At 42.9% G+C, this 27,467-nt stretch overlaps 1 protein-coding gene across 3 annotated transcripts in view; it reads left to right on the top strand.

Annotated features, from left to right (window-relative positions):
- LRP8 (LDL receptor related protein 8) overlaps positions 1-27,167 on the top strand; it is a 202,425-nt gene extending 175,258 nt beyond the window's left edge. For 2 of the 3 annotated variants that reach the window (XM_083448001.1, XM_083448003.1), the window contains 13 exons: positions 198-320; positions 6,263-6,382; positions 6,516-6,641; positions 7,893-8,064; positions 10,220-10,447; positions 11,239-11,357; positions 13,361-13,500; positions 16,936-17,077; positions 18,275-18,427; positions 19,044-19,322; positions 20,807-20,875; positions 21,141-21,313; positions 22,806-27,167. In XM_083448001.1, the coding sequence (XP_083304127.1) occupies positions 198-320; positions 6,263-6,382; positions 6,516-6,641; positions 7,893-8,064; positions 10,220-10,447; positions 11,239-11,357; positions 13,361-13,500; positions 16,936-17,077; positions 18,275-18,427; positions 19,044-19,322; positions 20,807-20,875; positions 21,141-21,313; positions 22,806-22,844 (1,883 nt within the window). In that variant the 3' untranslated portion in view covers positions 22,845-27,167. The remainder of the gene's footprint in view (positions 1-197; positions 321-6,262; positions 6,383-6,515; positions 6,642-7,892; positions 8,065-10,219; positions 10,448-11,238; positions 11,358-13,360; positions 13,501-16,935; positions 17,078-18,274; positions 18,428-19,043; positions 19,323-20,806; positions 20,876-21,140; positions 21,314-22,805) is intronic. The other variant, XM_083448002.1, reaches the window with a different exon arrangement.
- Positions 27,168-27,467: the final 300 nt, after the last annotated feature.

The following is a 27,467-nucleotide window of genomic DNA, read 5'->3' as shown; positions in this document are numbered from 1 at the left end:
TCCTCAGGGAAATACCCCCCGCCCAAAAAATACTTTAGTAGGCTTTGCTTTTGTCACACGTTGCAGCTAAATACCCCATTGCCTAATCCCATCCCATTTCTTCTAAATTTCCTCCGCTTGCATCTTGATGTCCTTTCTTCATTTTCACGTGCCTAATTTAACGTCATCTGCTTTCCCTCCCTTGCCTGACGCAACAGAAGCGGCGTGCGAGAATCCCACCAAGTTTCAGTGTAAGAGTGGAGAGTGCATAGAGGAAGTCAAGGTGTGCGATTCGCACAGAGACTGCAGGGACTGGTCTGACGAGCCCCTGAAAGCATGTGGTACAGTACACTACTCTTCTTTATTTTAACAATCCCTGTTTTAACAATCCCTCACATCCTCTGTCTGCTTAGGGCCGTCAGAACAGGGGCATATGGCTGCTGGGTGATGTGCCTAATGTAGTTTTTCTGCCCACCTTGTTTGTGTGTCTATTGCATGGGTACAAAAGGAACTGGAATCTAATAGGCCGGGCATTGTTCTGAGGAAATGCTCTGTCACACCAGGAAATAAATCCAGGTTGATTGCAAAGAGGTTTGAACTCACACATGATATGAATTTCCCTCGTCTCCTGACCTCTTGCTGATGCTAATTATTTGTTGTAGCTATCGTAAAGTATAAGACAAGGTTTATGTGAATGTTCACCTTTCTCTTACAGTTAGGTCTTATAGATGGGTGGCGTGAAGTCAACACACAGGCTCAATTCATTCTTTCATACATTTTATTTGTATGCCTTTTTTGCCCAAACGAAATCATGCTCAACACTGGTTACAAGAAAGAAAACAGGAATGCATTTCAAACAAACACTACCAAAACAATTTCACAATAATATAGCAAAACAATGGCATAGGAATAATGTAGCAAAAGAATAGCAAATATAATAATACCCCCCCCCAAAAAAAATACATTTCAATACCATAAATATAATATGGTTACTTCAGGGATCAGCAAACTTTTTTAGGAGGGGGCCGGTTCACAGCCCCTCAGTGGCAGGCCAGACTGTGTGCACACACAACGCACACAGTGGATGGGGGCTTCCCTCTCTCCCCCAACCCCTCTCCTCCCTTTCCTACCTCCTCCACTGCTCTGCCTGCGATTGGGAGCTGGTGGTGGCAGTGGCACCTCTCCTTTCCGGGTCACCAGCTTTCCTGGGTGCCAGGCGTGGGGCCAGCAGGCACGCCAAGCTCCACCCCACAATGCTGCCATGACGATGCGCCCACCATGATGCCCACAGCGCGGCCATGGTCGGAGAGGCCGGCGGGTAGGTGGCGAGTCTGAGCCATGCCTCAGCGCATGGGTGGCGAGCCTTCGGATTGGCTGGCTGCTGGCACGCTCCCTTCCTCCGCAGGGCAGGGAGAAGCCATGAAGAGGGAGGAGGCACCGCCATGGGGGGGGAAGAATGGTGCCCAAAAAAAATTGCAAAAAAAATGGCGCAGCCCGAATGATCATGCCAATCCAAGCGGCGATTCCAGGACCGTCCACGGGCCAGATCCAGAGGGCAGTTGGGCCTGATCTGGCCCACGAGCCTTAGTTTGCCGACCTCTGGGTTACTTAAACAGCATGCAGTGTCCAATAGCAAAAATAGTGCAGTCCCGAGCTTCACCTTAGTCCTAGGAACACCCCTTCTGTGATGTTGTTCAGTGTCCCTCTCCTGCTGCAGCTTCTTAGAAGACTTCCAAGGGCAAGGGGTGGGGTAGCTGGAAACACCCTTCCCACGATGTTGCTTCAGATGTGCACCCAGGTATTGACAGCATACATGTGGTAGAGAAGTGGGCAAACATGGCCCACTCTCCAGTTCACAGATAATGTCACACACAGCTCCACGCAGGGCATTATTTACACAAGCCCCACTACTCTTTCCTAAGGACCACACAAGTCAGGCATCCACAACAGCATATACCTACATGGGCATCACTGATATGCATGAAGTTGTTAGGGGCAGGAGGCTTACCTTCTCCCACACCATGTGAGAGGTGTTGGCAGCTGAATGGGACTGTGCAAATGCATCCTTTATTTTGATTGCACTCAGCAAGGCTGTGTTTATAAGAAAAGGCCTCCATGGAAGAATAGCAGCTGATTCTTTCCATAAAAATGTGTCACGTAAACTCATTATAAAAGCTCTGAGTGATGAGGCGCTGGGCAAATGTCATTAAGGTATAGGAATAATTCAGTTATCTGTGACTTAGAGGTGTATTCAAAAATAGCAGAATCCTGATCACATCGTTAAATAAGCCAAATATGTATTGACTGAATAATATTCACCAACAGAGTCGTCTCTTTTGGCATGTTTTTTTATTGACAAGTGATCATGAATTCAGAATAGCGTGTTCCCTTAGAGCAGAGAAAGTATAAGATCTCTTTCTAGGATGATCAAACAAAGCTATTCTTATTGATGTGGACATGACTGAACTGTTAACGCTGCTGAATACACTCTGGCCACGAACAGAATCAGATTCTCTCTGAATACATTGTCAAGAAGGGGATTGAACAGACTGAATCTTACCATTATGGCTGTTTTTACTACTGTTTGTTTTTGTGACATCTTGAAGCCTCTGGTTATTTATTATTTATTTAGCATCAGTGATAAGGTGCTGTGTAGAACATTCCTCTGTGCCTTGGCCCCCTGGTTTCACCTTTTTACCCCAGTTTCTGTTTCTGGGCAACAGCAAGTCTGCCTTATTTGGCTTCGGTAAGGATTATCTTAGTGCAGGAATTGGGACCCTTGGACCCAGTTTCCATCTGCCCTCGCTGGCATGGCCAATGGTCAGAGGTGGTGGTAGCTGGACACCACCTCAGTTCCATACCCCTGCTGTTGGGCTGGGTGAGAAGAAGAGGAGTTTGGATTTGATATCCCACTTTATCACTACTTGAAGGAGTCTCAAAGTGGCTAACAATCTCCTTTCCCCTCCTCCCCCCACAACAAACACTCTGTGAGGTGAGTGGGGCTGAGAGAAGTGTGACTAGCCCAAGGTCACCCAGCAGCTGCATGTGGAGGAGTGGAGACACGAACCCGGTTCCCCAGATTGCAAGACTACCGCTCTTAACCACTGTAGAGTGGTTGGCTCAAGCTGAAGCTTGACAAGCTGAAGCTCAGTCCAGAAAAGCTCAAAAGCTCAGTCCACAAGCTGAAGCTCAGCCCAGAAAAGTCAGAGATGGCTTAGCAATTGTATGTACCATCTGTTCTGAATTGTGTCAGGGGTATTTGGGGGTATTCTTGGATTTGCTTGTGCTTCTGGACGGCCAGGTAGTAATGCTCATCCAAAGTACCTTTTTCCACATTTGGCTGCACCTTCTCTTGGGAGGTGGAGACCTTGCCGCAGTCATGTGTGCCTGGACATCCTCAATATGGGACTGTTGTAATGCACTTGACATTGATTATCCTTGATAACTATTCAGAAGCTTGAGTTGGTCCGGAATACAGCAGCATGATTACTTGCAAATTACAAAGAGATGGAAAATAAAACTGCAAAAATCATAATGCTGTTATACGATCTATGCCGCAATTGCACATTGCGTACAATATTTTCTAAAAAACACACCAAACCACACACACAAGGTCTGTGTGCTATCTATGCATATGCCCTGTCTGTACTTAATTGGCATAATAGAATCAGCACATTAGAAAGCAGGACAAACACAAAAGAGAACGCCTGCTGGTATGAAAGGGCAAGATCAAAGTTGTTCCTCATTTATAAATTCAAATACATCTGTGGACTACTCTGGTCTAATTTGAATGGGAGAAAAGCAGTTAAACAGCCAAATGCTCAAGTGTGGACAAGCCCTAAGTGCAGAGACAAGCCCTGAGGCAGAGATGAGGAGTTCCTCTGTTCTCCTTGCTAACCTCTGAATAAGACCTCCAACATTATTTATTTCCAGGCGCATGAGCACTCCCACAAGTCATCCCAGTGTTTCAGATTTGGTGTTAATCGTACCGTTTGACAACAGTGTCAAGAGCCCAGAGGCATGACTTTTTCAGTTCAAAGGTTTTGTATTGGTCATTGCACCTGCTGGGGCACTTGATATACACCCAGTTTGAGACATGAGAGTGAGTTGCAGAAGCAAGACTGCTTTAACAGATGTGGCGTAGGCTACGTTGAGTAAACCTGTCATTCTCCTCGTTTCAGTGAGATGGTTATAGAACTTGGCATAATATGCTGCAACGACCTACTGTAAACAAAAACAACAATTAATATTGAAGACCTTCTTCACGTTCCAGTAACCTTCAGTAGTGTTTCACTATGTGTATGGCCTAATTGGCTAATGTCCAATCTAGCCAATAGTCACAGCAAGATCAATCTAAACAATGGATAGCAGACAACATGCACCCACCATCATAATCTGAGGGACTGTTCTGGTCTCTGTGAACTTCCTCCTGTTAGTAACATTGTTAACTGTAACATTTCTGTTCAGATAGGGTGAGAATGCTGCACCAAAACTGTTGTGGAAATCTTTACAGTGCAGTGTTTTCTGCCTGTTACATTTTCTTCCAATGGTCACGTCTTACCCACTAAATAACTGCATTCATGAAAAGACCGGTAGTTGGACAGCGAGGCTCAGAGAGAAAATGCATCAGCAGCTTTCCCCCCTCATGTCTTAGATTCAGACTGGTCCCAACAAATCTTCTTACTGCGGGATTCCTACATTGAACTGTACAGCAAATCCCACACTAGGAAGAAAACATTGTTCCTCACTTTGTGTAGGTTAATTGAAATGGCAAGCGAAATGTTGTTTCGGGCATTGAAATGACCTCCTTCAACCCCCTCAGCAGTTTAGAGTTGCCAGGATAAAATTGTAGTGGATTTTCAATTTCAGCTCCTGCCAATGGGGGAACAAATGGTCTGGACTCCCCCCACCCCACCCCACCCCCTACAAGTTGTCAGGGTTAGACAGGATTATTACTGGCAGGGTATCTGGAACTGCAGAGTTCCTTTGTTCCTCCTTCCATTGCGTTCCTCAAATGGAAAAACTGACATAGATTGGCTTAGTTAATTCACAGTGTAGTTGGTTAGAGTGCCAGACTGGGACAGAGGACACCAGAAATTTCAGGTGCAAAAACTGCATCTATTTTGCAGAATGCTGCTGCTGGAGTTTTCGCAGGCACCCTGTGGAGTAGCCATCTTACACTTACCTTGTGCCGTGGCTGCCTATATGTTAACTGGCCCAATTCAAGGTGTTACCTTGATATTTAAAGCACTGGACAACTTGGGACCTGGGCATTTGATGCAGCAGCCTCTCCCCATACCAGCCATCACTGAAAATGATCAAGGGGACCTTGCTTGCAGTCTCACTGACTTCTTTTGCTCATTGTCTTGGAATGTGAGACATGGCCTTCTTGGTGATTGCTCCCCAACTCTAAAATTCATTTCCCATAGAAGAGCAGACAGCAATGTCACCTAGTTACTACCCATCTTCTCCCCAGGCCGTTGGGAGTACTAATAGTGCCTTAGGGCTAGGCTGTGTACTGTATTGTTTTAGTTGTATTGTAATGTGTGAAATTCATTTTAATTTAGTTGTGTATGCTGCTTTATTACCATTGTACACAGCTTTGGGACTGTTTCTTGCCAAAAACAGTGATGATTTCTATGAAATAACTATAAAAACTCATCTGGAGGGCTAATAGGTTTCCCACCACTGGTCATCAGTGTGATGAGTAGATGTTTGTTTTTTTGCTAACTTGCTTATTATTTAAAAGTTCCATCCCTCTGCTTTGGCTTACTTAGCATACAGTGGTACCTCGGGTTACATACACTTCAGGTTGCATACGCTTCAGATTACAGACTCCGCTAACCCAGAAATAGTACCTCGGGTTAAGAACTTTGCTTCAGGATGAGAACAGAAATCGTGCTCCGGCGATGCGGCGGCAGCAGGAGGCCCCATTAGCTAAAGTGGTGCTTCAGGTTAAGATCAGTTTCAGGTTAAGAACGGACCTCCGGAACGAATTAAGTTGGTAACTAGAGGTACCACTGTATAACAGATCATAAACAAACAATAAAAATTTGGACAAGGAGATAGACGTTAAGGCAAAGTTCTGTGAACAGGTCTTCCATTCAAATTGCTGCTCTGGGGAAAAAGAGATTTGGTGGCTATTTCTGTTTAGGACATCTTATACTGAGGGAATGCCATCAGTGATACCTGTTAATATATAATAATTCTGGTCTTTTTTGAAATTTGCAGCCTTAGGACTGAACCTTTTGTTAAGTCTAAATAGCCCATACCTCTCTTCTAGGAGTGAATGAATGTGCACTCAACAATGGCGGCTGCTCCCACATATGCAGAGATTTGAAGATTGGCTATGAGTGTGAGTGTCCTCCTGGATACAAGCTTCTCGACAAGAAAACATGTGGAGGTAATTTGCATAGAAGCAGCAGCTCTTTGTGTTTCTCTGTACAGCAGCACATAATTATAGTCGCTCCAGGCTCACTCCACATCCTGATGGGCTTAATTACAAGTTACTGATGATTTTTAAACTTCCCTTCCAGACATAGATGAATGTGAGAATCCCGACGCTTGTAGCCAGATCTGCATCAACTACAAGGGAGACTATAAATGCGAATGCTATGAGGGTTACGAGATGGACACTCTGTCCAAAAACTGCAAAGCTGTAGGTAAGGAAATGCTCTAATCCATTCTGCATGATCCATAGAAAGCCAGGTGCAGGCTTGAGGACGCACAAGTAGAATTGACAAGTAACTCTGTTGAGGTGATTGCTCAAAAGTCAAACATGATAGATGGCTCAGTTTGCAAAGTGGAAGGAAAGTGCTTGTTCTATAATCTAGAGGATGCAAACAGCTCCGTTTGGACTAATTCACATGCTACATTTCTACAGAAACCGGCAGGAACTGCTGTTCCATGTACTTGCAAAGGAAAACCTAATGAATGAATTGTTACTTGCAGAATTCTAAAATGAATTCTTACAACGTTTAGTTTTCTTTGCAAGGTATATAGAATTTGTTTTCATCAAGCTACCCTCTTGCTTTCACATTATCTGTGAGGTGGTAGTCAACATATGCTGTATACTAAAATATCCTTTATTAGGCATAGCAAACCACACATTATCAAACAAACACCGTATACAAATTGTGCAAAATACAAGCTCAATATGCTGTAATAGAATCTGTACTCCTTCCTAAATGCCTTGATTCCATCTTAGATTCATTCTCTAGACCTGCCCCTTTGATCTAGATGGGGGGGGGGATCTCCCTATTATTTCTTCAGTAACTAGATATAATAATGGTTGTTTGAAGTGTTTTCTTTCTAAATTTTTAATGATAGAAAAATCTAATTGTGGAACATTGTCTGCATTAGGACCTCATGATAAACCATAGAATATCATGATGGAAATAAGCCTAGCTCCCACCCCCAGGTCATGCACTCCTCTCATTTTCTTCCAGCACAGCTGCAATGATGAGTTTGGAAGCTTTGTCTTCCATTTTCATGAAATATTTCAGCCAATATTTCATGAAACTTGCCCTTGATTTTATTTTTTAATAGACAGATTTCACTGCAGGGGAGATTCCTGTGTTGCTCTTAATGCAATGTTCCCAATCCTCCAAGTGTTCAGGTGTGTGAGTGACTCTTCCATCTGCCAAGTGGAGAGAAATAATGTGTGAGTGGCCACTTAGCTACAGCAAATGTGACTTGCTAGTGCCGGTAAGAACAGCAGCCACTACTGATCCTTCCTGTTGTTCTAGCCAGTTTCAGATACTCCCAAAGCTTCTATTTTCCTTCCAGCTCAGACAGGCTCTTATGACAAAGCAACAGAAGTGAGATCTAACTCTGCACCAGAGAGCTATGCTATCTTGTAAGCTGCTTAAAAGAATAAAATAAAGTAACTTTCGGAGTTCTGTTCCATGCAGGGAAGAGCCCGTATTTGGTTTTCACAAATCGTCATGAAGTGCGCAAGATAGACTTGGTGAAAAGGGACTACTCTCGCATCATCCCCATGCTGAAGAACGTGGTTGCTTTGGACGTGGAGGTGGCAACAAACAGGATATACTGGTGTGATTTATTCTACAGGAAAATATACAGGTGCGGGGATCTCATTTGGCTTCCCAAATGGCCACGTCTTATGTCAACTTAATTGCAAGGTCTTTCAGAACTCTGATTTTTCCCCCTCTTCAGTGTGGCATCGGAAATGTGCCTGTTGAAAGTGTGCATCTGTGTGCCTTTGGGGTGCAACGCCCAGATGCATGTGCTGAGACTGTGTCTAATTACACAGTGAAACAGCATTTGCTTGCTGCAACAAAGCTGACCTTCTCTCTTAGGCGCTCAGATCTGAATTACTATTGCCCCCTGCTGCACCATCTGTAGTTCCTCATGCTTGTTTCCAGCTAATAATCAGAGGCAGGTTCACTGTGACCTGCAGACTAGGAAAGGTGATTTCAAAGATCAGCAAGCCAACTCCCGGAGAAGAGGAAGCTTTTCTAAGATATGGCCAGTTAATAACACTGAAATAGCTGGCTGGGGATTCAAAGAGAGTGATGGAGCCTACAAAAAAGAAAGAGCCAGCAGAAATGTGGTGGAAGGGAGACTTGCTCTATAAACTGTGAACCTTGCAAAATGTATAGTAAAGGACAAAGCTAGGATCTGCCCTTTAAAACCTGGATAATTATTTAACATTGCACTTCTCCTATACCGTACCGGCAGCAAATATCTTTCAGGCTTCTTTTATTGCCAAGGGTTTATTCTCCTCATTACCAGCAACTGTAACAGTTTTGCCCTGAGCTTTATAGCTATACTTGGTTATGGTTATTGCTGTTGTTTTTCCATCGGTGCCCATTTGAAGCCCATGGCATGGGCAGCTGACTTTTGTTGCCTTCAACAAATAAGCTACACTTCTATTTTTCTGCATAGGGATGGAGGAGGAGAGGTGATTTTCATGCCCTAAGTTCTGCTTTTGCAGAAACCATCAGCTGTATATTGTTATTGCTGCTTGCTTCTCCTTCAACAGGAAGGGAGATAAAGCGCCCCTCTTCCCCCCCACTCTCCATGGAGAAAAGAAGGGTCCAACTTCCCCTTCCCATTGGAATTCTGCAGGGGGCAGAAGCAGCAAGACACTGGAGAAAATGGGTAGAGAACGGTTATTCTCCCTGTCTTATAACACTAGAATTCATAGATATCCAAGGAAGAGGAATGTTGGAACAGGGACAGATAAAAGAACATACGTCTTCACCCACCAATTGGGATGGCCACCAATTGGATGACTTTAAATGAGGATAAGACAAATTCATGGAGGATAAGTTATTGATGGCTGTTAGCCATGATAACTATGCTCTGTCTCCATGGTCAACGACGGTAATGCTTCTGAATGCCAGTTGCTGGAAACTGCAGGAGGGGAGAGTGCTGTTTTGTTCAGATCCTCTTTTAAGGTTTCCCACAGGGCTCTGGTTGGCTACTGTGAGAACAGGATGCTGGACCAGGTGTGCCAGATCTAGGTGGGCCTGATATAGACATAAGCTCCAGGAAAGTACAACAGGATGAAAGCCACCTCACCTTTCTTCCTTGTTCTCTGTGGAGGAAAGACAAGAGAGTTTTGTTTCCACAAAAAGGAAAAAAACAACAACCTAGTTGTACCTTTCTGCCTCCTGAAAAAAATTTGGGGGAAGTCAGAAATAAATTACCACTTATTTTCTGCATGGGATGTAGGGAATATAGAAGATGTGAATATGTCTCTCCCCTCCATCCCCACTTGTTTTCTGCAAGAGAACAGTGAGGCATGTCTGGCAATTTATGAAAAACCACAATTCAGAGCAAAACTACCTTTCCTTCTTCTTGAGAAGGAAAAAGAAAAGTGCTATTTCCCCCTGCAAGTTGGGCTTTGGGGGAAAGCACCAGAAGCAGTAGCTGCCTCTGTCCTGCTGCTAAACAGTCTTTCCTTATCAAACCATTTCTCAAGAATGGAAGAGCTGGCCGGTAGAAACAACTGTGCATGTTGAGAGCTGCCCCTATCCAGGAACATGCAAATGTGCATAATATGTTTATTTGATGAATAAGCTTTCCCTTTTTTAGTATGGCTTTTCTCATTGTAGAATGTCAAACTGGGGATGCAGAATTATCCTATCATGATCCTAATGGTGAAGTTTCATGCCTTGTTTGCAACTCTTTTCCTTTCCTTCTGCATAAAGGTGGCCTTTCCTCCACCTCCCTAAATAAATACGGTGATAATTTTGTCTCCTCTCCGCAGTGCCTACATAGACAAAGCCAGCGACACAGCTGAGCAAATGGTCCTAATTGATAGCCACTTGAACTCTCCTGAAGGCCTGGCAATGGATTGGGTTCACAAGAACATCTACTGGACAGATTCAGGAAACAAGACCATTTCTGTCGCCACAGCTGATGGGAGTAAGAGGAGGACACTTTTCAGTACTAACTTAAGTGAGCCCAGAGCCATTGTGGTGGATCCAACACGGGGGTAGGTGTAAAAGAGGGAACACTCATGTCATATATTGCTAAACATATTCCCTGCTTTCCCTTGGTCCTTCTAGCTTGCCAGACTGTAGAATGCAATGCAATCAGAGTTTATTGTCTAGGGCGCTTTGCTAAGATAATCAGTGCATTACAGCATACAGAAGTCTGATTGCTAGGCAGAATGATTTTAAAATGACAGTATCAGCAGGACTGATTCATACAGTTCTTCATGATTAACCAAGGGATTGGAGTTTGTGGAGTGTTAGGAACATTAGAGGGTGTGGGATCCTTCCTCAGAACAGGAAATTGGATCAGATGTCCTTTTGTATTCTTCCCATCTTTATAGTTCTTTTTAGAACCCAGATTGGCCCATTCTAGTCTGGTTCTGTTTTATGAATTCATCAACTCTATCTCCCAATTCTGCTGAAGTGATATGAAGAATGCTGCAAATGGCTTTCTTCCTCAGTGCATTTATGCCAAATCAGTCTTTATAGTCAGAGGCTCATCACACAGCTGCATCGCTAGATATTTGTGTTAGGCAGCCATTGGTTGACTTGCTGCTTCGTGGTTAACCTAGAGTTCATGAGAACTATTAAAATGAATGTAGGACCGTTCTCGGCCAAATTAATCCTCCTTACAGAACCCAATCATCTGAAATAGTTTAAGTTTTCAGAAGCAGTCTGCAGCAACTCAAAATTAGCACCACATTTTTAAAGACAGCTCAGTTCAGTAATTGTGTGAGCTTTGTCATAGCACATGGCCTTCTCATCTGCTTTCTCTGCCCTTCTCCGATAGATTCATGTATTGGTCTGACTGGGGTGACATAGCAAAAATTGAGAAGTCTGGCTTGAACGGCGTAGATCGGCAAGTGCTTGTGATGGACAACATTGAATGGCCCAATGGCATCACACTAGGTAAGGCTACAATCCTAAACCCATTTGCCTGGGACTAAACCCCGTTGAATTTCAATAGGACTTACTTCTGAGTAGACATGATTAGGATTTTTCTGTAAGGTGCATAAATGGGACCAGATCATTGTAAATTACCAATGTTCCTGGAAATAGGAATATAGGAAGCTGTTGCATACCCAGCCAGACCATTGGCCAAGCAAACTCAGTGTTGTCTACAGTGACTTCGCATTGGGTTTCAGCTAGTCTTTCTGAGGGCCCACCTAGAGATGCCAAAGATTGAACCAGGGATCTTCCTTTTGCATTCAGAATAAATGCTCTACCACTGAGCAACAGCCCTTCCCACAGACTCCTCATATCTGTAGTTTTTAAAGCTAACTAAGCAAGGGGGGGAATAATTGTATTAGTCTCAGGTGGGTTTTTTCACCACTCACTTATATATATGGACAGTCCATTCAATCCAATCAAAAGGTTTGCTGACACAGCTCCTCCTGAATTTCTCCTGTTGATTCAGCAATTTCTGCTCCCTTCGAAGCCTCCTTCAAAACCTTTCTATAAGGCCAAATTAGACAGTACATGTTTTCAAAAAACTGAGAAGCATCATCACATTCTGTTCTTGGGAGCAGAAAAGGGTAGGTGGGAGGAAGCGGCAAACTGGTCTTCCTTCCTGCTATTTTTCGACTCAGAATCACCTCTCACCTGTTTCTCCACTTACAGAGGAATTGATACAACCCTGTCCTCCCATTTTTCTCCCTATGCAAGGGGGGGGGGGAATACTTGAGGAAGCGGGGGTGGGTCTCAAGCAAACAAATAGCAGGAAGGAAAAGTTCTTTGCTGCCATTCCCCCTTTCCTCTGCTGAAATTAGCATCCTCTCACAGCTGCTGTACAGTTTTTTTAAAAAAGAAGAAAAGGCAGGAGACTAGTCTAGTTTGGCCCTTCACTGAATTGCATAGTAGATGTTTGTGGAACAAGATTAGCAAGTAAGTTGGTAAGCCATTTAGCCAAATGAACCATATAGGTAGTTAATGTCGTAGACTAAAAATAAGATATGATTAAAAAATGCCAACTGTTGATGTTAATGAGCGTTCAGATAATAGGTCTATGAATTTATTCAGATTCTCTGTTTGGATCCTCCCCCACAATCCAAAAGTGCAGAGAAAAGTCAGCCCAGAAAGTGAGGACAGTATGGCAAAGGGTTGCCTCATTCCAACATTGTTCCTGTAGTTGTTTGGCTTCTATGCAGGCCTGACTCTTCCTTGTATGAAGCATAAATGAACAGAGAATTAACCTGGGTCCAGACACCACCACTCTATGACTGGAGCGACGACAGCCAGTTGGTCTGTGGATCTCTAAATGTGACCCACAAGGCCGTTTGGGGCAAACCATGCTCACTTAGCCTATCTCCACACTGGACATCATATGATAAGGGATCTCCATCTCAGTGCTATGCATCACATTGCTAATAAGCCTCTGCTTGCTCTCTGATGGTAAATGGCAGCAGCAGCAGAGATTTATTTCTGATCTTAGTGCTCTGATCCCGCAGTGCTAAGATCAGAGAGATGTTAGTCTCTGCCTGGTGCATTTTAAAGAGCAAGCAGAGACTTCTGTCTCTGATCTCAGTGTTGAGGGACTACAGCACTAAGCCTGGAGTTAAGCCTGTTCCTGTTTCAGCTTGAACTTTCAATCACCTGATGTCAGGTGACTGACTGGTGGGTGGCCCCACACACCTGTCAGAAATGTCGCATGCAGGATGAGCCAGTTCTGGGTCCATTTCTCAGAGGTTGAAAAAGGTTCTCCACCCTATGGTGCATGGTAGTCGAATACACTGAGATTATTAAGAAATTCCACCTGTAGCACATGAACTCACTTTCAGGTTCTGTCCTCAGTTCGTTATTTGCAGAAATGGCTTATTTACAGTTTCCCAAAATTCTGAAGCAGTAGCAGTAGTAAGTGTCAAACAGGCAAATGTACCTAGATATAATTCTGCCTTGATGTGTTTGCTCTTCAGATTTGTTAAATCAGCGCCTCTACTGGGTAGACTCCAAGTTGCACTTGCTTTCGAGCGTAGATTTCAATGGCAGCAACAGGAAAGTTCTCATCTCTTCTGTGGATGACCTCAGCCATCCGTTTGGATTAGCAGTCTTTGAGGTATGAGATGTGGAGTGGAGACCAACACTAGCCAGTCAGTTATCTAAGTCAAGGTAGCAATGAGAGGCACTATGAGCATATGGCTCAACAATGGTTGAACATGAGATGAGGTACAAGCCATATTTCCCATTCAAAAGGTACAGGGATGTGTGTGTTGTGTTGTGTTGTGGGTGAGAGTAGCACCAAAGAAAGGAATGAGTCAACATCAGAATCAAAGAAAAAAAGGAGAAGACCTTAGCATTAATTTGCAACAATGAGAAGAGACTAGGACTGAAGTTCAAGAGTGTCCCTTTCAGTTTGAAATGAATTGGGCTCAGTAATAGTTATGTAATAAGAGGTCACATCTTTCTTTTTTCCTTTCTCGCATCAGAACTGGTCAAAAGTTGTGGCTGAAACTTTTTCTCACTCTGGTAGGGATGGAAAATGCTAAACAACACACACACACACACACACACACACACAGTGGATTCATTACTGTTTAATTAGGGCCTGATTTAGTTAGTTAAGAATTTCTATGCTGCCCTACAAAGCACTGACAAGGCAGCTCACATAAAGATAAACATGAAGCCACAATCTATTTAAGTGAATTTAAGAGTGTTAAATTCCTCAAATTCTATAACTAACACTGAGTGCAGCACTCAGGGTTACTGCTTCCTTCTCCAAAATTTAGAGTTTCTGGCCAGGACTAGTATTCACATAACTAGTCCTGTTAGCATAAGCCCTGCAGAAGGGCTTGTGTGTGGCCTCCCGCCCCTCCCTCCTCTGTGTGGCCTCCCGCCCCAACAATTGGCTTGGGGCAGTGCTGGATTACCAAATAGGCACAGTAGTCACTGGTCTATGGGCTCCACACCTTTTAACAACAGATCAAATAATATTGTGTAACAAAATTGATTTATTAAAATGGTTGGTTGGTAAAATCAAAAACGTTGCCACAATGTGTAGGTCTCTGAATTAAACCTAAATATATTATTATCAAATGTATTGGCAGCCAGAGAAGCCAAGGGATTTGATAACAAAAGTATTATGCCAATATCACCAGTCATGTTAGAAAAATTAAACCCCTAAATCCTAACTCCCCCAAGTTTCCATTTTCACTTCTCCCATTCAGCTTTACCATGTAATTTTACCATTTCGCTGCTATCTTCACCGTTCTACAATGAAATGCAGCTCCTTATTGAATGGTAGGCTTTCATACCTTCTCTGTTCTGTTATCTCATCTCCTCAACATGTAGGAGTTGCCACTAAGTGTGTGTCACTGTCGAATAGCAAGGCAAAGTTGTTTTGCTTCCTCTTGAATTGTATATCTCTACAGTCTATCTCGAGCCACAGAGTTCTCCTTTAAGAAATTGGCAGGCCACACGTTTGGACAGAAAGAAGATTAGCCTGGGATGCCATTTTTGCTGGGATGCCAGGGATCACTCCACTTTCTAATAAATCCCCTGAAATCCTATTCATGAACCATTCTGACCACAAGTCAGAGAAATGCAGCTCAGAGCACAAGCTGGACTGCTGATAAGTAAGCCAGGCACGTCTGCATAACTGTTAGGGTTATGTCAGAGGAAGTATCATCATAACCTGATTATACAGACATCACCTTCTTTGCTTTTTTGCAAAATATAATATGGGAGGGGGGATTTGTCTCTGAAAGTGAAGGATAAATTCAAAGTAAAATTTTCCTTTCACAAAGAAAGCAGGGAAGTTACCTTCTTCACACCTTTCACTTCTTCACAGTCTAATTCTGGGCACTGATTGCTAATCAGACTGAATTTTCAAGCACTTGGTATTGCTGTATTGTTTATAGATTGCCTACCATTACCAGGAACAGTGCAAAAATCAAAACAAACCCTGGCTGGAGGCTTCCAGCCTATCCTCTTAGTGGACTTCTTGTGATTTTGTGCATCAGGAATTATAAGCATAAATTGGATGTGCATCTTAAATTGCAAGTGGTGTCTCTCAGCACTGTGTTGCATTGATAAGATGCACATCTGAAGGTAAACGGAGATGTACGTACAAATGTTCATCCTAGTGGGGAAAAGGCAGGGCAAATAAGGAGCAGCCACACTTGGATGCACCTCCAATTTGCGTCAGATCCAGCAAGTAATACGTGCGATAAGAGAGCCTTCCTCCATGAATGAATCTCATTTGTTGGATTGGGGTAAGGAAGGTGTGGCTAGAGAGAAAGAGTATAAAGGAGAAAAATCTTGTCCTCTTTGTCCTGTTACTCTTCTCCATTGAAACAGAAATATAAATGTGTGTATTGTCACTGTTGTTTGCTGTTATATAGGCAGGTCCCCCACAACTATCTAATAAAAAGTTAATCCGATATGCATAACACATACACAACCGATAACATTTTCCAAGGGCCCGTGTAGAATTTTCAAAGCCCAAATGTCAAGCTAAAGTCACTGCTCCATGGGACAGAAACTCTTTCCTTTTAAAGAAGAAGGTGGCCACCCTAGGCAGCAAGAGGAAGGACACTACTTCAAGTAGCAGCATAAAGAGGGAGGAATGGAGGTGGGAACTGGTGTGTGAACGGTGCCGTTTTTAAACTCTAGCCAGTAGTGGAAGGCGACTGTCATTTGGACACTGATTAAAATGGCTTATGTTAATTCTGCAGTGAAGGACCCAGTCATTTAAATCGCATGATGGTTAAGTCTATGGGCCTAAAATATACTGGGCACCATCCATTTCAATGGGCTGTATGGTATCTTACAACAGAGGTGGTTGTAAGGTAGATTAGGATCTACTGGTAGAGATCCGTGAGTAATCTGCAGTACGTCAGCAAAGATTTTTGACTCCCAATTGTTTAACGGTAGCAGCAATGAAATGACTCCGTCCCCAAATGATACTGCTGAGATGATGAAATAAGGGTGTAAGCAGAAGTAGATTTTTTTATCTAAAAGGAGCAGTGGTGCAGTTCTATGGTGCACGCAGACCATCGTTCCATTAGCACAAGTAATTCTGCTGGCCAGACAGAATGATCTACCTGATCCTCCCCATGTGCTGTTCTTAGAGTTCTGCTAACCCTCCAGAGCAGATTTGGGGAGAAGCATAAGGGGCATGTCGGCGGAGGGGGGAAGCCCTGTTGCACTAGCAGGGGTCCTTGTGCTGGCTTCCACTTGTACACCAGATTAGTGAAATCTGGCCCTATGAGCTCAGTTCTGGAGCTCAGAACAACTCTCTGTGCTCAGCAGCTGTTCAGAGGCAACATGTTTTTTACATGTTTTTCATATTGGCTCCAGCTGTTGGATCTTGAGGTTCTGCTAAAACACAATGTAGATCTGGCAAGCCTGAAGTGTGCCTCCCCTGCCTCACAATACTCAGAAAAGACCTCATTTCTTTTTATTTAGAAAGCATTGTATATGAGTTGGTTGTTAAAAATGCTAAAGTTATTGATGCACTCTCAGAAGGCTCCTGTGATCTCTGTTCTTGCAGGATAGGGTATTCTGGACTGATCTAGAGAATGAAGCCATCTTCAGTGCCAATAGGCTGAATGGTCTGGACATCTCCATTTTAGCGGAGAACCTCAATAACCCTCATGATATTGTAGTCTTTCATGAGCTAAAGCAACCTAAAGGTAAGGCCATTGGTCTTTGAAGCTTAAACAGTCCTGAGTGCTTGTGTAGCTGTCTCTGGTTCACTGAATGGGAATAATTAGCAAATCCAGTCATTGAACCAGTACAGGAAAAAATAGTCTTCCCCAACCAGATGCCCCTTCAGGTGTTATGGGATACAACTCCCATTAGCCCCTGCCAGCATGGCCAAAGATTAGATATGATGAGAGCTGTCATCCAACATCTGGAGGATAACAAGTCTGAGGAAGACTGGGGTATGAGGATCATTCAGTTCTGAAGTCTTTATTACAATTACAATTTTTTCATTACAATTTTTTAAATACCAAATTTAAAATACATTTGAAGATTAAAAAAATATATCATCAAAAAGTGTTCATAAAAGGGGCACATCCTATCCCTCTCAACTAAAAGGTGAACACCAATTAAGAGCAAGATGTGTAGGTGAATTGGAACATCTTCACCTGGTGCCTAATGACTGATAGTGATGGCACTAGACACATATCTCTGGTGACCTTGTGTTGGAGGAGACACATGAAGAAAGACCTCAGATGATGAACACAAAGTCTGAGTTGGATCTTGCGGGGAAAACCTTGGTCCCTAAGGTATTGGGGTCCTGAGCCGCATAAGGCTTTCTAGGTCAAAACCAGAACTTTGAATTGAGCCTGGAAATTAATTGGCAGCCAGTGCTCTTGGGTCAGGATCAGTGTTGTATGATAAAACTTCCCACTTCCAATTAACAATATGGCTGCTCAGTTCTGCACCAGCTGCACTTTCCAAACCATATTCAAAGACAACAAACACCACATACAATGCATTACAGTAATCTAACCTACAGGTTACCAGAACACAGACATGGAGGCCAAACCCAGAACTAAATTTCAATTGAATTGAATCTAGAAAATCCATCTCATCCAAGAGAGCCTGGGTCTTTAGAAGCAGTGTAACTAGTTGTGGATTAAAGAAACAATAATCTTCTACTACCTTGATATTAGGAGGGCTGCAGGATCTTGTTAGAGGCCTCACACCTCCTTCCCAAAGTCCGGGAAACTTCGGCCCGGCTTAGGGAAGAAGGTGCAGTGCTCTAGCAGGATCTGAGAGCCCTCCCTTGCGTGGTGAGTTCCAGCACCATTTTTTCTAGGAAAAAAAGCACTGACAAGAATGTTTAATTGACCTTTTTCATTTTCTCTTCTCACATATAGCTCCAGATGCTTGTGAGCTCAGTTCTCTGCCAAATGGAGGTTGTGAATACCTATGTCTTCCTGCTCCCCAAATCTCTTCACATTCTCCCAAGTATACCTGTGTTTGTCCTGATAATATGTGGTTGGGTCCTGACATGAAAAAGTGCTATAAAGGTAAAAAGCATTAGCCTTTACTCTGTGAACCTTCCCGCACACTGTTTAGGGCAAATCCACTTCTGCTTTTAATAGACACTCCACCATTTCTGCTTTTCAGAACTCTGTGAATAAACATGTTACGTTCATTGTTTTTATTCTACACTTTTCATGGCATTATATACACTTTTTGCTTTTCCCCTCAGTCGTTTCCATTCAGATGTAGGATGAGGTGATAGCTGACATTTTTTCCTCTCTGTTCTCCAGCTCCGCTATATCCCTAGAGACACTGAACTTCATTCATCAGTGAACTGGAATGGGTGGAGACAATTATGATTGGAGAGGGTTCATGTTGTATGTCCTTTATCCCCAGCTGTAGAATTGGAAGGTGGGGGGGTGGCTTCTCTTATTGTGAAAGATCTTGGAAACAGTTCAGTAAAACAGCAAATCCTTAAATAAGTGAATTAGATTTCTTGGGCAAGATTGCATGCAGTATTCTAAGCCAGGAGTACTTGAGTGCCTTCTCTTTAACTAGATTTCCAATTAACTTCTATGTGAAATAATTCCCTGTCTTCTGGAGAAAATGAAGCTGTTCTGTGTAGCTGTTGAGGTGACTGTATATCGCTTATGTTTTCAGAGCTTCCAACTACCTCAACTAATGTGCCTACTACTCCTGCTACTACTGTTGCTACTGCTACAGCTCACTTGTCCAATTTTACTGCCATCACTACGGTTGTTATGACTACTACTACCACCACCATTACAACTGGCAACAACAGTAACGATAGTACAGAAGGCCAAGAGACCACATCGCGCATCTTCCTGGGCACTACAAGCCTACATTCACCCACAACCACATCCAGCCTGGCAGACTCTAAGATAACAACAACAGGAAACAGCAACCTCTCCCAACACTGTAAGCAAAGTGACTTTGAACCGTTCTTCATTCTGATTCTCCAAGGCTCATAACTTGGACAGTTAGGCTAGTAATGGTGCAGTTTGGTTGAAGTAGTTGGCATTGCACATCTCCCTGCAGAAGTAAAATTGGGAATCTTTTGTCTATTCCCACCCTTTATTTAATAAAATTCCTATCAGTTTAATATAAACTCTCATCACCATAGTAAAGAATCTAGCTTCAGGAGTTTCTTCAAGAACATTGTTTTCCTGTGGGTACCATAGTCTGTTCTATGGTAATAGGACCAATTTTTTAATTCATTAATTAAAATGGAAGATCTGCCTCAGGAGTGAAGAACCTGTGGTCCTCCAGATGTTAATACATACCTGATTTGTTTCCGTAGCAAAACTCAGAGTGAATACTGAAATTCGTTCCCAACTTCTTTTTTACCTCAGGCTGCAAGCCAAACCAATGAGACCATGTGCCTATTAAAACGTTGGCGGGTGTGGTAGTACTTATTAGCAACATTATTTCCTTATTAGCAAGCTAATGTCTCTTGTTAATAGCCTTGTGTGCCATCAGGATTCTCTTCAGATAACAATTGGCCTTTTAAGTTCTTTCTTACAAAAAAATAAGAGGCACCAGAGGTTCCTTACTTGGCACTTAGTGATATTCTAAGTGTGAACAAATGCTTTTGGAACCAGTGGTTTACAGTCTTCACAGTTTTGTGAGAGCTTGTCACACTGAAAGTAGAAACTCCAATGTACACTATGGAAAAAAGCCAGTTTTGAACCAAGCCAACGAGCCCCAAGAAATCACCACACAGGAATTGCTCTTCCTTGCAGGCCCTGGAAAACATCAGCAGATGGTGGTGTGTCTGAATCCAAAGTCTCCATTCACATAAAGAAGCAAATGCCTGGCAGATATTAGGTGTTCCTTGTTTCTCAGTTCTGAGATGGAGCTCCCATTTGCCTTTCCCATTGTATTTTCAAAGCTAGTTCACATGCATGAATGGCCTCAAGAGTTATCTGCATCCATTCTTGTGTGAAAACACACAGCGGTCTGTTACCCTTCGACTTCCAAACACACATGGCACAGTAAATTTTCATACAATTTTCTGCCTTTTCAACAATGGGGTTATTCCACTAGTGCACACCATGCAGACGCAAAGGCCTCTAAGCAGACAGGCTAATGAATCACTGAATCAGCGTGGCAGTTACAGGGGCCTGACTAGGGGCCTAACCCTTGCCTAGTGAGATCTATTAAATTGGCTATAACTGCAAAGTCTGGTGGCATCTCCACCTGCTACCTCATTGGAGTAGATTCTCATTGGAGTAGTTTGAAACTTGCTGCGCTACATGGAGGATTATGGCTACAGCAGTGATTTCTCTGTACTTTAACAGCAACATAATTCTGTTTCTAGAAAAGCTGGGTTCTGTATATTCTGGTGCATTTGCTGGTGCTGTCCATGAATTGTTGTTTGATTGAATCTTCTCTGGTTGCAGATGCCAACAGTGGGCAAGGTTTCGGATCAACGGTGATGGCTGCCATTATTGGAATTGTGGTTCCTGTTGGTAAGCATGTTTTTACTATATTTAAAGAGTGAGTTTTCCTGTTCACTTCCATTTTGTGGACCTGAACTGGCATTATTATTATTATTATTATTATTATTATTATTATTATTACCCTGCCCTCCCCAGCCAAGATCAGGCTCAGGGTGGTTAACAACCGATATAAAGAATTAAGAATGGAAACACCCATGGAGAGCCAATTTGAGAACTATAGTCTCCCTTGTGGCAACCATATATGCTTATTCCCTTCTCTCTTTTACCCCCCTAGTGGTGATTGGTTTGTTGTGCATGGGAGGGTATCTCATCTGGAGGAACTGGAAACGGAAAAACACGAAAAGCATGAACTTTGACAATCCTGTGTACAGGAAAACTACAGAAGAGGAAGATGAAGATGAAATCCATATTGGGAGAACAGCACAGATTGGGCATGTGTATCCAGCAGTAAGTGTCTGATTTTATCTTTCTGAATGGTCTCCTGGTATCCGCTTTTATAAGGTATGTGGGTGTATATCAAAACCATTAACTATTTTAGCTTCACAGTGTAGAGGAAGGAGATGCATTTTGGTGTGAGCCACCAAAGACTGCATTGGCCATGTTCATTATATTGTCATGACACTGACCATCACCTCCAACAGCTGTATCTACAAATAAGCAGAACAAGCTAAAGCCTCAGGCACACACATGAGCTATATGGATCATTTAGGTGCTGCAAAATTATATCAAGTCCCTGAAATGCATCATGCAGATGTGCCTTTAAGGCTACAATTCTAAGCATAGTTATTGGGCAAGGTTTCCCTTCCATACACTAGGAATTACCTTCAAATAAAAATGTATAGGATAGATGTCTTGTGAGGTATGGAAGAGCAGGAAAGAGCAAGAGCAGCACTTCTTCATTTAATATGGGTAGAGATTAAGAGTCAGGTGCTTCCCATCATCCAGACTCTTAAAACGTGCATATTTTTACAGTACTCTTGTCCTCTACCTTGTGAGCAGTCACACTGAAACCACTGCGCATAAATGAGGATGTCAGAATTTGATTCTGAATATTAAAACATTCCACTAACCCAGGGCTGGGGAACCTGTGGCCCTCCAGATGTAATACTGCAGTACCCATCATCCCTGACTGGCCTCCGCTTCAGCCTTCAAGTCTGGTCTGCTCTCTGCCACAGCCTCTTGCTGCTCAGCAAACCCTGTTCCCTCTTCAGCTTCCGACACCTCCTCCTCCTCTGCTCCCTCTTCTGTCTCTGAACACTCGTCGCCGTCATCCCACCACCAAGCCCCTCACTCTGAGCCTCTCCCTGGGGCTTCCTTTGGGGGTTTCCCAGCTGGAGCTTCCCACCATTCCTCTGCATCCAGCTAGTCCATGACACCAGTATTCTGCCCCACACTGTGATTTCCAGGAAGCAATTCCTTTCTTCCCCACATCACACCAAAACTAGAGGCACTGACTGTGGCGTTCGTATGGAGCCCCCGGTCGTCTCACAGACTATTGACCCGTACACCACTAATCCGCTGCCACCAACCAGGTCCTCCCTGGTAAAATCATTTCAGTCTCAGTCAGCTTCTCAACTAATAAAAAGAGTGTATTTTATTTAAGACACAAACAAACTTTTACGGCATTCCAAACGTTGTTGCTCTTTACTTTCTTAGTCTTATTTTCCCTCTCTCTATCTCTTCTACCTCCCCACACTCAAGAACCCACGGCCCTAACTGTGTCTCTATTACCAACTGCCTTTCCCAACAAGCCAAGCCAACCAACCAACCAACTGCCCACCAACAACTCCCAATGAACTCCTCCCAGAACTAGTTTTATAGACCCACTGACTCCAACCCCCGGGTCCTGTCTGTGCAACCTATTTAACTATTTCCCCTCCAGCACTCTCTCATATATGTTAACATCACACTGACACCTTTCTGTTTTCCTTCCCAACAGCGTGTAGCATTAAGCCTAGAAGACGATGGGTTACCATGAGGACCGCACCTGCACCAACCCCACAGCCGGTGGATTGATAGATATGCACTGAACACACCTGCTGTGGATCACGGAGTCCACTTTCTTTTATCTCCTTCTCTCCTTTAACGGTTTATTTATGTTGCAGAAGGGTAACCACAAAGTAATAATGAACTGCAAACATCCAAAGGATGTGAGAGTTTTGTATGTATAATCTTTTATACACCTTTTAAGCTTCTTGCACTATCCATCCGTAATGGCGAGGAGGCTGCTCTACTGTGGGGCTACTAACTCGGTGTATAGAACCAGCCAGACCCAAGGGTCGGTAGCATATGTGTCATTTTTAAAAGCTATATTTATAGAAATTTTGTAAATATGTCGGACATACTTTGTGGCTATCCATCAACATAAGAAAGAAAAGGAAAAAAAGAGGTCTATACAAGCCGTTTAGGATATTTATTAACAAATTCTGGATATAAGGTTTGTTCTGTACATACACTTAGAGGATGAGAGTATTTATTTTTTGTATGCTTGGCTCGCTGTGCATAGATTATCTGTGTGTATACCTATCTACACTGGATAGGTATATAGACATACGCATATATAAATAAGTATATATATATATAAATATATATATATGAATATATTTTAGAAAGACTAGCCCAGCTTTATGGGAAATAGGGTAATAAAATTCTTAAGGGATGTTTTGTGGAAGATTTTGCTTTGAAATCTAAAGCCTCTGAGTAAGGATTACAGCTGTTACAGTAGGATAGTCCATGACTGTCAAAGAAACAAATGTGCCCCATAATGAACAAACCAAATTCTGTCCTGGCAGATGAACCAGCTCATGGCTTAGACATCTTTGCACAATTGTTGCACTCCAGGAAATCCTCATAGGCACAGGAGTTCTCACTCACACACATGGTGAACCTCCCGAATACGATTCCCCATTCATTGTAAATGGAGGGAACAGCTTTGCACAGAAAGGGCTGTGTCTTCTCTCCACAGAAGTGAATGGGGAAGCCCAGAACCTCAGCACAGACATCGAGGGCAATGCCTGCAATCCCAAACCATTAATCTGGCAGGTTTAGACATACATTAGCAAGTTTAGGGTGCCAATCTTAGCATCTATTCAAAGAAGTCTCGTTAAGTTTAACTGAATATACTTCAAAGTGTGCATGTTTAGGATTACGCTTAATGGGGGTGAGTTGGGTTGCTCTGCCCCATGGATTATTCTCAGTTTTGATTTGGTTATACCTCCCACCCCCCTTCAAAAACAAAAAACTAACAGCACGCAGGACAAAAAAGTCAATGATAAAGGTGACAGTGGTATCCAGAGAGGTAATCTGAACACTTTCCTGTGACAGATTTCTGTAGCTTTTGAACAGTAAGACAAATGGTGCTGAGTAATATTATGCCCTCAAGGGTATGTCTACACCAGCACAACTTTACATTGTTTTTTACTTCACTCTGATTAGCTTTGTGCTTTGTTGTACTGGTCTTAATTTGTACCCATTTCCCTACATTCATGCAATTCCTCATGGATTTCCTTTGTGGGGTGGTTTAAATCATGGCAAATTCATGCTGCTATAACAATTCACCCTTGCACCCATCTCTGTATGAGGTGGTGGGAGAAACTTTAATGCAGCCCTATGCATGTTTACTTGGAAGTAACTGAGCAATCCTAATTCCCAGTCTGCATAAGTGGAGGGGTTTAGGGTGTAGCTTCCATCTGCTGTGATCAGTGAACCTGAGGTATGTCTGTGGGAATGTCAAGGAGCCTAGATTATTCAAAAACAGAAATACCTTTTTTCTCTTTCTCAAAAAAGAAATGAGAGAGGTATATATTTGGGCAACATTAACAAGGTACTAACCTGCATGTGAAAAACACCTGTAGAGTGGAATGCTAGCCAGGGTGCCAAGATGCAAGTGAAGACAAAGGCAGAAGTTGCAGAATGCATGAAAATATGCTGGTGCAGACATACATCACACTTAATCAGTTTAGCATAATGAGAATGAGCTGCAGCAAACCTCAGGCTCATATTCTTCCTTTCTCCTCCAGAGCAGCTGTTAGGAGGAGTTTGGAAGCTTTCACTTCAGCTTATAATTAATAACAGTTTGGTGCATCATCTGAACCGGGCCAACTGTGGTTAATTTAAACTGTGGCTCTTTTGAAACAGCCAACTTCAAACCATAGTTAACACTAACCATAGTTTAGGGTGCAAATGACACACTGAACTGTTGCTCATTGAAATCAGAAGCAAAGGCTCCCAAGCTCCTCACAGCCACACTGGAGGCACACACCCCCTGTGCTAATTTCTGAGGACTGATTCATACTATTAGCTTGTGCGTCGGGACTTCACTTTTTTCTGTGCAATATGCTGCAGCTTATCTCGTCATTGCTTGTTTATATAAAGCTGCTGATGTTGATTTCAACAGTTAGTACTCAAGAGTTTCTTCCTGCAAACCTTATCAGTAGTTCCTCAATGAGAAGTTCAGTAAGGACAAACTTCCCCTGAAAAGCAGCTTGGTCACCACTACTGATCTTCCCCTGCAATCCATGGCTGTAGGGGAGCTTGGAATGTGTCCTGGGGTGCATTTTCAATAGATGGGCTGTGAGGACCAAGAAGATCCATGTGGTCGGAATATTCATCTTTAAACATGTCCCCAGAATCCCCTGCAACAAGCGTAAAATTCCTCAGTAGACAAGTAATTGCAAAGGGTTCATTGAAGAAAGTTTGAAAATTGTTGAGCTAGCAGATATGGGAAAGCAGAAAATGTACTCCCCCAGAGTCCAGGACAGTCTGGCCATGATTCAACCCAAGATAAAAATTCGTTATCATTATCTTCCCTTCCCCCAAATAGTTCAGGGCAACACATGTGAGTCCCTCCTCCTTTTACCTTCTCAGCAAGCTTCTGAGGTAGGTTGGGCTGAGAGTGAGTGACAGGCCCAAGGTCACCCAGAAAGCTTCCTGACAACAGGAATTTGAACCTTTGAGGTCTAATTAAACTTTTGGCTGAATAATTTACTGCTTGTACCCCACCCATCTGACTGGATTGCCCCAGCCACTCTGGGCAGCTTCCAACAGAATATAAAAAACACAAGAAGACATAAAAAACTTCCCAATTCAGGGCTGTCTTCAGACGTCTACAGAAAGCCATACAATTGTTGAATTCATATAATTTTGTAGCTGTCTACGGCCACTGACCCTCCAACCTGCAACCATTCTGGTTATTTTCCCTGCGGTTACTCTCCTGCAGCTCCTGTAAAATGCAAAGTTTCCAGTTCATCTGTAGTCTTTTCAGACCGATCCATTAGCACAAGAATCCCACTAGAACTGAACAGACATTTTGTACTGCTTAGTAGTCTCAAATTAACATCAGTAACTTAAAACCCTGGATTGACATTATGAAGGAATCTCCATCTTGCAGGAAACACTTAACATGATGTGGAATCAGGCCTTTGATTTGAAGTTTAATCGTTATGAATAAAAATTTGCTGTTTTTATACTTGAGTCTATTACAAAATGTGACTGTTTGATTTATAAAGGCCACACTGTTGTTTCTATATCACTTTCAGAAAAGAAATAATTTTGCAAACATAACGGTCAACCCACTTTCATAACAGAAATCCACTTGCACAATGGATACTTTTCTTATGGATTCTCTTCTCCTCCTTCTAGCCCCTTATTTGTCCCAAAAATTCTGCTCTGGAGGTCCGCTACCTCTCCAGAGCAGATTTTAGGGGACATGCAAGGGGGAGCGATGAGAAGAAGCAGCTCACTTCCACTCTGTTGGATTTCACCTCAAGTGATTAAGTGATGACTTTTGTATGTTAAGCAGCCATTGCAGATGAAGCCCAGCCAGAATGGTTTTCATATTGCTTTATGCCACCTCAGACAAAATGTCTCACATGTTCCACTGCAGACATGACGTGATATATGTATATTATGTGTGGATATTACACACTTGTGGTTTTTATTTTTTCTAAATCTACTGCAGAACACTTCCCAAACTATTTGATACTTGAAACTCAAGTTTGCATTCTTTCTCCAACAAATGCTGGTCTAGCAAGGCCTCTCTTCTCTACTTTTTGACTGCTTTTGGCATACATGACAGCTTGGCTTAGCATGATGTGCATGAGCTGGAACAAACCCAAATGTGCAGCAGGCTCACACACTCTCCCTCTCCCCTCTCTTCCACCAGTGTGGCTGGGAAGAAGACTTCGGCACTGTTTACTTTCATTTTTACTGCCTCTCAGGCTATATGCATGTTAGCAGCTTAAAACGCAGCAAGGTCCTTTTCCCACACTCCTTTTCAAGTCACTTTTCTTTTGTTTTTTTACACCACTATACACCTCAGAGATGGAGCAGGGATGTCTCCACCCAATGCTCGTTATCTGATTTGTTTCCCTACATCAAACTATTCAGTTAAGCTGTCATCTACACATGTGCAACAGTTATCTCCAATGTACATATCTCAGCTTAAGCACAGTTTATACTTTCAAATTAGATGGAAGCTGATTTGAGAGGAAGTGCATTAAATAGCATTATTTCTCAAGATACATATTGCGGATAACATCATATGTATTCGGCTTCAAACACCAGTGGTGTGAGCATACTGGAGCAGGAGTAAACAATAAGT

Source organism: Podarcis tiliguerta (assembly GCF_965153285.1).
Source record: "Podarcis tiliguerta genome assembly, chromosome: 6".
NCBI classification, from domain to species: domain Eukaryota; kingdom Metazoa; phylum Chordata; class Lepidosauria; order Squamata; family Lacertidae; genus Podarcis; species Podarcis tiliguerta.
This window is presented reverse-complemented; position numbering and strand designations above follow the sequence as displayed.